The sequence below is a fragment of the Hakea prostrata genome, chromosome 11 (genome assembly GCF_041222555.1).
Source record: "Hakea prostrata isolate BN-2017 chromosome 11, UWA_Hpros_2, whole genome shotgun sequence".
Classification (NCBI taxonomy): Eukaryota; Viridiplantae; Streptophyta; class Magnoliopsida; order Proteales; family Proteaceae; genus Hakea; species Hakea prostrata.
The window spans coordinates 2,202,042-2,212,682 of record NC_142610.1 but is presented as its reverse complement, the minus strand read 5'-3'; the positions used below and the strand labels follow the sequence as shown (position 1 = coordinate 2,212,682).

General features: G+C 37.5%; 1 protein-coding gene across 3 annotated transcripts; it reads right to left on the bottom strand.

Annotated features, from left to right (window-relative positions):
- Positions 1-230: 230 nt before the first annotated feature.
- On the bottom strand, positions 231-5,727 carry UBC30 (ubiquitin-conjugating enzyme 30). 3 transcript variants are annotated; one of them, XM_089140006.1, is made up of 3 exons: positions 5,486-5,567; positions 4,726-4,948; positions 231-868 (listed from the first exon to the last, which is right to left on the bottom strand). In XM_089140006.1, the coding sequence occupies exons 2-3, from the start codon at positions 4,939-4,941 to the stop codon at positions 638-640; spliced, it is 447 nt and encodes a 148-aa protein (XP_088996132.1). In that variant the 5' UTR covers positions 4,942-4,948; positions 5,486-5,567; the 3' UTR covers positions 231-637. The 3 variants fall into 3 exon arrangements, with proteins under 3 accessions (XP_088996132.1, XP_088996129.1, XP_088996130.1); XM_089140003.1 differs by lacking the exon at positions 5,486-5,567 and adding an exon at positions 5,239-5,443; XM_089140004.1 differs by lacking the exon at positions 5,486-5,567 and adding an exon at positions 5,574-5,727 and having other exon boundaries at positions 239-868.
- Between the last annotated feature and the right edge of the window lie 4,914 nt (positions 5,728-10,641).

Here is a 10,641-nt window from a genome sequence, read left to right as displayed (position 1 = left end):
TCTTATATAAATCCAATTCCAATCTCACGTTTGGAGAACATAAATCTTGATAGAATACCATATACCCAGCAAGGATAACTACTCTTCATTCCTCCCTAATAAATCATCCCAACATATCCATCACCATCGCCTTTGCTTTACCTGTTGAATCAATTCTACATGTTATTAACACAAATAATCATCAGGGATGGGTGGTCAGCGTCAATGCTAAAGGCGACCAAGTAGCTGTTTTATTCTGGTTTACGGGCGAAGAAGCTGTTTCCAAGCTGTCATGGAAACGTGGCACGAACATAACATGTGCGAAGAGTAAGCATTCTTCGCCCATGATATAATTGAGTCTAGATCCTCTATCCACACGAAAGGAAATTTTTTAATCCACGTGATCATATTAACAAAGACCCCACAATTACAGTAAATAATATACAAACAAACAAAACCAAACATGTCCTCCAGTTCAGTTTTGATCAAACAGTTCAACTCGTATGAAAGCATGTATACCCCCCAGACCACTCTGTATCAGTCTTTCTCTTGAATAACAAACTAAACCCTCTCTTAAATAATAAACCATCCCTCCAAGTAAGACGATGGTCAAAAAACTAACATGTTCCACCTGCTGGTCGCACCCACTGGGCCACTGTCAGTTCATGGCATATTTTTGGGTCCATGCCCTAGCTGTTTCCTCATATCGACTCCTCTGATTCTTGCAGATGTGGGCGATTTCGGGTACAAGGGGATCATCAGGGTTGGGGTCGGTGAGAAGCGAGCAGATCGAGAGAAGAACCTTTGATATGGTCAGGGCTGGGCTCCACTGCTCCTTAAGTATGTCCAGACAAATGCTGCCATTCGAGTTGATGTTTGGGTGGTACACCTGTGAAACCACACATAAGATAACAGATAAAAGAACCCCATCATATCCTTCAGCAAACTTTTACAAATAGTCAGTCACTACAGAATATGAGACACTGCCACTTAATCTGACAAACTTTAACTCTATGAAATGTAGAGAAATACATTTAAATCACAAGTATTATTGATAATAGCAGCAACTAGAGGAATGCCGATGCTCCAGGCTATCTTGCTTTGTGATAAGAAAAGATCAATTTTTTGTGCTCTTTCTATGTTTGAATGGTCCTCTTTGGATCTGTCCACCCAAGGATACATATAATTTCTTTGTTGTAATAGTTTGCTCTTACTCTTTGTGCAGTTTTAACATTCCTCACCAGCTATGAAAGGTTATGCATACTTCCATAGCAGACTTTGAATCTCAAGAATCCACAGCTCAAGTACTAAACCTCTAAGCTGGACTAGCAATGAAACAACTTTACTTTGATCTCTTCAGCCCATCGACTCAAACTAAGAAAAGGAATTAGGGGGGGGGGGGGGTGGTGCAACTGAATCATCAATGCTCCTACTGTTCCCACAAACTCATTCTTTTGGGATAGATAAGAAGGGAGAATGGAGATAAAAGAGGAGGTTCCAACCCCAGAACTCTTGGCAAGCCTAGGCTTTGCTACTTAAAAAACTAGCTTTTCCCCTCTTATTCGACTTGTAAGAAAGAGTAATCTTTATAATTCTCAGTGCAGCTTCTAAAATTTGCAATGGAGGAATCCATGCTTTGAACTGACTGGTTGTACACAGTTTTAACACAATGCTTCCTCAGTGACAACAGCAGGTACAGAAGGCATTCCTAAGCTCAAAATTATATCAAATATCTCAAGCCTTCAAGGGATTCTGCCAACCAGAGGATATATCTCATTTTGAAATTCTTTCATTCTCAGTTAATATTCCAGTTATGTTTACTATGTCTACACCAGTCCCATACTAAACTTCTAAGGTTCACAGTTAATCAACATTTGTTCTGATGCAGGAAATCTGCAATGAATGTCTAACCACTGATGCAAACCAAGTGCAAAATGATAATTTATCTTTTTATTTGTTATGCAGTTAATTAGTAGCTAATTAGCTATACAGGAGTTGGTTGTCTTTTCCAAGTATTAAGAGTTGGAATTAGCTTAAAGATTAAGTTAGTTTCTGATTTTCGAAAGTAAGAAAGTCCTAGTTGGTTATTATTTTATTTTATTTTTTTTCTTTCTCTACTTTGTGCATACATATAATACAATTTTGGGTGTTGGCAAGGTGAATACTTCAATCATTTGTTACTTGATTCAATAAATGCTATATGAATATTAGTGGCTAAAGAATGCTTGATATCCTCTTTTCACTTTTATCTTGTTGACTATTATATCGAATAAATATTATAACAACTTAGTCAGGATAATCAAAAGTAGGTACTAACATAACCTGAAAAGTCACCAGCAATACAATATTTTATTGAACCAATGACCAGTCAGGCCCCTAGCCAACGCCTTGGTGCCTAGACAAGCATGGTCTCAAATTCTTCATCTGTGGTCAGTAATGTCTTCTCTCTTTCCCTCCCTATTCCCTATAACAACATGTTTTCCTACTTTGCATTGATTTACGGACTTCTCACCTTTTAGGTCAATTCAGGTATCATCTTGATCTGAAACTTCAGGAGATTACACACACATTCTTCATCAGATCAGACCATTTAAAGTTCAATTAGAACTATCCCTTCATCAGCTACCAGCTTCTCTTCCCACTTTCCTTTTAAGCATTGTTTGTTTCAAGTAAAATTTACCTGAAAAACTTTGTGTCTAATTTCACTTCAGGAATACAAAAATTTATATGTTGAAAAGTTTTTTGATGTGGTTTTCCATAATAAACATACATTTGGAACATTTTTCAAAAAGAAAATTTTGAATATTGACCTTTCTGAAATGAAAAGTTTTAGAAGACAATTTTTAAAGTAAAGTTTACACTGAAACAAACAGAACCTTAGTTTTCCCCACAATTCAACAGCAGCCTAGTCATCTTGATTGCTTTCTCTTGATGCATACATTTATGCTGACCTTCCCTAGATAGTTCAAGCTTTTAGGTGAAATTGTAGCGACAATGGAACAAAAGCAGGGAAGTCAAGTCTTCAACTCCTAGGATTTGCATCAGAAGATTTCTCCTGATATTTCTTCTTACCTAAGGCCTTATGAAGGAAATGTCCCCTGAATTCCATCTACAAGGACCTTCAGATCTTGGTATGTGGGGCAGAATCGAAGTACACATTAATGCTGATCTGTTTTCTAGCTTTTCTAGTGAAATTGTAGTCAGTACAATCGAATGCTTTTAGCAAATTCATTTGCTCTCAAGAATAAAGATGTATGCTTCTTAGGCTTGAACTTAATCTCTATACACAGCTACATCAGTTGATTATTATTTGTTTCATTTAAATTTCATAAAAGGGACTGACTCACTTGAGTGGAACTGGTGTCCAACTTTTCACTTTGATAAGCTGGATCTTAGTTAGATTAATAGCCCTGGACCACGATGTGCCCTCTAAGAGTCAACCTTCTTAGACCCTAAACTGAATTTCATACTACATCAATTTTTGCTAAAGACAAAATTTTCTGCAGAAGTGTAGCTATTTAAAATATATATATACTTCTACAAGTATTGCCTTCTATATTCAATTTTCCTTTTGGGGTAAAGCATTTATATTCAATTTCACTACCATACATATGGCCTTTAAATATCATATTGCCCAATTTTTATATTGTCAAGAGTCTCACAAGTATTCTGTCAAAAAAAAAAAAAAAGGTACCACAAATCCAAATATTGGTTACACTAAGTGAACCAAAATCAAAATAGAACATCCAAAGGACAGGAAAAAATAAATACATGGCATTTGATGAAAATCCATATTTTCTCTTAAAAGGTTGTCTCAAACAAAGAATAATTGCTACTGGATATAAAGAATAGGCTGGAACCAGTAGAAAATAATTTATATTTCATATCTAAAGTTCCACTATTTTAGATTCTGATTGTAAATTGTAATAACCAAACAGGTCCATAGTGGAAAAATAGTAATTCTGAGCAACCTATCACTACAAATAAAAATGAGACATTTGTTATCTAATGACAAGCCATTCTCCTATTCCGAATCCACACAGATAATTGAAGACACCTGAAATAAGCTAGTTATCCAAGTAATGAACAGTCAGAAAACTTGGGAAAATGAGGTGAAAAATAAAAGATTAAACTAGCAGCAACTTACAGACTCATAACTGGAGCTGCATATCCACCCTCTAGAAAATGTAAAAGCTAATGAGCCACTTGGTCCTCACATATCAAATCAAGGAGAGGTCCCATAAGAACCCTCTCCCCTCATTCTCTCCCCCTTATTTCTTGAATACACACACACACACACACACATATATATATATATATGGTTGTCCTCTAGTCCTAAGAGATAGACTCTTTTGCATACAATTACCTAGCTATTCATGGCAGCCATTCCCATAAGAGTAATCATTACTGAACCCAACACAAACTCAACTTCAAAGGATCCAATTTGTGACTAACCATACATAAATACTTTATGTAAGCCCATAACTAGAGAAGGACAACGCAAATCATGTCCTTCTCAAATCATCATCATGACTGCTTAGCTATTACTAACAATCTATAATTTGAAACAAAAATTAATAGGGATTTCTGCATCATCAATAGAAAGGACCCTCCAAAAAAAGACATAGGTCGAACTATCTTCTTCAAGTGAACAACAGCAAAAAAGATGCTGGAACAAAATTTGGAGTAAAAGAATAAAATAAATAAATATGGATGCCAAGAAAGAAAGAAAAAAATCAAGATTACCTTAGTCTGGAAGTTGACTTTGGGAGGCTTGAAGGGGTAGTCAGGTGGGAAATGAATCATGACAAAGAAGACACCACCAGCATAGGGGCTTTCTGCAGGTCCCATAATAGTGGCCTGCCAGTGGAAGAGGTCCTCCCCCACAGGCCCAGCGCTGCAAGATATGGGAGGATCCCTCTGCAAATCCTGAAGCTCCTTTTGGATTCTTTTACTCGCCATGAAATACCTGATCTCATAATAGAAAAATAAAGGTGTCAATAAAACAAGGCCAACGTACTTCTAAAATCAAAAAGTGGTAGATCAGTTTCTGTGAATCCAATTAAGGATCCAAATAACCTAACATGAATTATAAATTTTAATAATAAATCAGAAAATTTTATACCAAAAAAACAAAGTTTAGATGGACTCGGAAAGACGCAAAATTGGAAGAAAAGAATCTATAATAATGATCTCTAAAACAGAAAGAAAAAAATTGCGTAGGGCAAAATCACAGATAGAGTGCACCCCCAGATCAACCTGGAGGAAGATGGAATTTTTATCTTATCCACAAAGGAAGGAGGAGAAACAGCAAAAACTGGAATGGAAAGTGAGTTAATTTTGCTCACTTTCTCAAACTGCATAAAGTACACGCTACTTTAAAAAAAGGAAAATCGGAAACGAGAAACGAAAAGAGAGAGATAGAGGTGAGCGGACGACAAGGAAAACCCTTTTCCGGTTATGAAGAGAAAAAGCTTGTGGTTGTCGATAAGCTTCTCATCCTTACGATAACAAATCGTTCCAATCACAGAGAGACACGAACGGAATAGTAGATAGTGGAGTAACAGAAGAAGTAGTTGGTGGTGTGCTTTCACCTCTCTCTTTTCTGCAACTCTGGCTTCTCAGCTACAGCGACGGATCAAGAACGAGAGACTGTAAGAAGAGTCGAGCTACGCGAAGGAGCCAAACACTTGGGCTTTCCTTGAAAACCCTTTACAGAACACAGTGGTCAAGGAAAGTCGCGCTTTAAAAAAAAAAGAAAAAAAAGGAAGCCGCGCCAGCGGAAGCGAAATAGACCGCCTTGAAAAATCCTCAGCTATTCACAGCAGTTCGATCATTCTACCAAATAAGAGGCTGACATTAATTTCACAAAAAAAAATAAATAAAATAAATAAAATTGAGATAAAAAAACATAATTTTAAATTTAAATAGTCCAAAATAACTTTCTAATTTCTTTTGTTTTTTTTTGTTTTTAGAAAATTAGTGGATGCAGTAGCAGCAACCTAGAGCCCCCGCTACACAATGTTCGGACTTTTTATCGAGTGCGACCTATGCAAGCATTAGCCCTTGCACTACCAGCGCAAGCACTGGCCCCATCAGCGGAGCCCCACCGGAGGCCTAGTATAATCCACAGAAACCGGTAGCACTCATGCCCAGGACCAAAGAGCACACAACTGTCCAATGCAAGAAACAGAGGAGCAGAGGGGATTCGAACCTGGGACATGAGGCCTAGTATCTTTTGTTTTCTTGCAAAGGATATTTAATCTTCTGAAGTATTTATAGGTATATAGATAATTGGAATTTGGCTCCAATTTCATATTAGTGTTCGTTTAAATGTTATCAAATTCAGAATAATTTTTTAGGGTAAATATCACTTAACCACCCCTCTTAGCTTTACAAATAGATCTTACACCCCCTCTTATTTAGGTAATATCACTTATCTCCCCTCTTACCAGGCAAATATATTAAACACCTCCCCTCTGTTAACTTTTTTGATTAAATTTAACTTTTATGGTTAAATATTTTTCTAAAATCCCAAATTACCTTTGGCTGAAAATATTTTTTTTAATTTAAACCCTAAATTACCCTCAATTAAAATAATTATTAAAAACCAAAACACCATAATTAAAATTCAAATTATCTTTAATTATTGAAAGCCCAACATACCCTTTTATAATTCAGTATTGAAATTGCATTTTGATATCAAGCAGTTCGTGTTTTTTTTGTTGTTTGATAAAATTTAAATATATATATATATATATATATATATATAAATTTTTAACAATTATTTTAATTGTGGATAATTTAGTATTTTAGTTGCTAGGGTAATTAAGGTAATATAGGGTTTAAATTAAAAAAATATTTTCAGCTAAGGAAAATTTGGGGTTTTAGAAAAATATTTAACGGTAAAAGTTAAATTTAACCAAGAAAGTTAACAGAGGGAGGTGTTTGATATGTTTGTTAGGTAAGAGTGGAGGTAAGTGATATTATCCAAATAAGAGGGGTGTAAGTGTTATTTGTCCAGCTAAGAGGGGAGGTAAGTGATATTTACTCCATTTTTTTACTAAAAAATATTAGTATTCGTCAAATAAACAACTAGATTCGAATTTGGATAATTGTTTATCGGATCTGATGATATTTGGATGAAAAATTATTTGGATAGAGTAAAGTATTTGATGTGGGTAAAACAACAGGTTTAACCACGGTCGGGTTATAAATTCCAGTCGAGGGCGACTCAAACGCGGTTAGGACCGATTCAAGGTTCAAACCCATCAATTACGTGAGGATGAAGGAACTCTACAATTATAGAGATAAACATGATCTCGAAGAATTTGGAATCTGTGATCGAGTTATAACGGTAACTACAAACTGACACGAGGTTGGCGATCGTGTTCGTTAAGGTAACTACTCTTATCACCGAAAGATGGATAAACCCTAAAATCGAATAGCCTCCAAGGGAAGATACGAATGAATCCAACGATTGGAAAAGAAAGGTAAACCCTATATAAATCATAAGTTCATGCACAATTGAGGTATCTGAATCGTTTTCCTTCATTATCATTTTCAATCAAAGCTTTGCAATCAGCTAGAGCTTTGTGATCTTATCCATTACTAACTTAGTCTTCGAAGGTGGCCACCCGACCGAGCGGTCAGGCCACGTCTAACCCCATTTTGCAGGTTTTTCATCAAGGATTTGGAGGCTAATCAAATTTTGGACACACCAATATAAATATTATTTGGATTTAAAAACTAGAATTCAGTAACTGAAAATCATAAATTACCAACATCTCCAAGTAGGAGCTCACAGCTCGAACCCTCTTGAGGCCAGAGACAAAACCACGCCTTACAGTTAAATTGTATGTAATGACTATCCTCCTCTCAAATGATGTAGTTAAGATGCGTGTAAGCTGGCCTGAGCAAACATCAATTCTAAACAAACAAACAAACAAAAAGAAACCAGCTGCCTTCATTCAAAAATTTTCTTGCAATGACTAATATTTTATGTCAAAATATTTCTTTCTTTCAAATGACTGATATTTTGCATTTGGAAAATATATTATTTTGTAATAATTAAGTAACTTGGCCTTTATTTTTAAGGAGAATTATTAATTTATAATGTATCAAACCATAACCCACGAAAAGAAAAGACAATAAAAAAAGAGCTTGTTTACCATAAAATTTAGAAGAAAAGAAAAGAAAAACATAATTAGCTCCCATGCCTTATTCTTACAACAACCAGGGAGTGGAAAACCAAAAAACGGATGAAATTGTCTATGACAGGACCCGGTGAAATTCAGGCCCGGTAAAACCCACATTCTTCATTAAAAGGTGCCTCAAGATAATTTTTATTATAAAATCAAAAACCGAATTGAGCTTCTAAACTGATAATTTGATTTTGTGTTGGCACCCTAATCATTCCGGATTTACCTTTCCGTTATGTTACTTATATAGATCTTTTCGCCATAGAAAAACCAAAAGAGAAAGGTAAAAGCAATGAAGAAGAATGTGTACTTGTAGTTTCGATGTAGCTCCGCTTTACACACTTCCACATCACACATTAGGATGTGTTGCGTATAGAACTTCTTCGAGAGTCGGATATTGAGATGACCACCTTAAGAGCTCTCCAACCAAGTTGGAATAACTGAGATGCCTGCACACACAAAGAAAGCAAGAACGGTCCGGCCTAGTTTTGGCCGGGGAACCGCCTCCGACGCTCAAATCAGCCTAGGTAACAATAATGGTTCTTGAGATAGTTCTCAAGAACGTAATGAGTAAGTACTCAGATGAAAGTTCTCGTTACCTTTCTCCATGTTGGAGGTAGGTTTATATAGAAGTTACCTGGAGGCGGCGATTCCTTAGATTCCGGATCGATAGTTGAGGAATGAGTGGAGTAGTGGAATAACGGCTCCTTCTTTGTCGCACCTGATATCGCCGTTATGATGACTCACCTCCCCAATTCTCGGAATAGATATGCTGAGTGTTTATGCGTAACTAACTCTTCTTGACTTAGTCAAGAGAGTCTTCTGAGAAATGCTAGAGTTGGATATTTTTCCCAAGTGTGGCACTTCTCCAACGAAGAAATGAACCTGCCAAGATGGAGGTGTCTCTCCCGAATGAGGCCCTCGGGACCTTCTTTAGGGAAGAAGTGAGCCATCCCACATGGGAGGTGTCTCTCCCGACTGAGGTCCTCGGGACCTTCTTCAAGGAAGAAACCAGATAACCAAGAGAGGTGTATTTGTCCCGAGTGAGGCACTCGGGACCCTTTATGAGGGAAGAGATGCATCAGCCGGAGGGAGGTGCATCTCTCCCGAGGGGGGTGCCTCTCTCCCGAGGGGGGTGCCTCTCTCCCGAGTGGGGGTGTCTCTCTCCCGAGGGGGGCGGATCGGGACCATATTTCCCCACAACAGGATGGTTACAGATTTTTATTTGCTCCTATTCTGATATGCCACAGTTTGCTCCAATGGGCCGTTAGATTAATAACTAGTTGCAGGCTCAAATGTCTCGAAGGCAAGGGGAAGAAGAGAAGAGGAGAAGGTGGAGGAGCAGAGGGGAAGAAGAATAAAAGCAAAATAGACATAGATGTAATTCTGAATTTTTGGGTATATGAGGGAGCTTTTCGGCCAAATAAAAAACCTGCTATTTACAACAAGCAAATTTCTATGAACATTTATCTCCTCAAAATTAATCAGTTCTTCACTTCTACATCTTCAATCAACTCTGGAAGCAAAATCAAACACATGAATCAAAGTCTAGTTCTTTATAATGTCTTTGCCTCACTTGCTCAAGGATTTTTTTCTTGAAACCCCACCCCCCAAAACAAAACAAAAAAATGATTTCTTAGGTTAACATCTAGCTCCAGTGCTATGTTTGTGTCAACACACACTCAAAAAGAGGGATGGGTCTTTGGACTAAGCCTTGCATAAGCTTTTCAACAAGTCCGGATCAGCTCCCCGTCGGGGTAGCACAAAGTGCTCCCCGACGGCTTTACCACTATAAAAACAGGGGGGCCCAGGGGTGGGGTGATGGGAGAGTTTTTTTTATTTTTTTTTTTTTATTTTTTATTTTTTACAGGTGGGCCCCACCATATTTGTGGTGGAAAAGTTGCCGGGGAGCACAGAGAGTGCTCCCCGTCAGGGGTGATGATCCGAATTCCTTTTCAACTAGGTTGGTTTTGTCTTTTTTGTGTTACCTCATCATCATCTAGAGAGGAATCTATAATGTCATAAAACGGTGTGAAGGGGGCAAGGAAACCAACTTCCCACCTGTGGGCCCACACCAACACGGCCAGACCATCCTACTTGAAAACAAAAGAGTGAGAAATGGACATGAGATCTAGGGATTTTTATCCGCTCCTGTTATGACAATGTGCAGTTTCCTCATGTTAGCCGTTTGATCATGGACACGTGTTTTATTCTAATCTTATGGTTACAATTATTCCGACTATAATCACTTCATCCTTTTTTTTCCTCTCCTTTTTTGAGCGTCTGTTGTCTCCCTCTTCAACTCCGGCAACACCAGTTACAGTCTCCCTCTTCACCTCCGGGAACACTTATTGATTTTGAGAACTTGAGAGTCGGTCGGAAAGAGTGGAGCGAGGATTTGGGCGAGAAAAGAGATGGAAAAATATTCGCTTGGATTTGTGTGGTTTGAAAGGGCATGTTT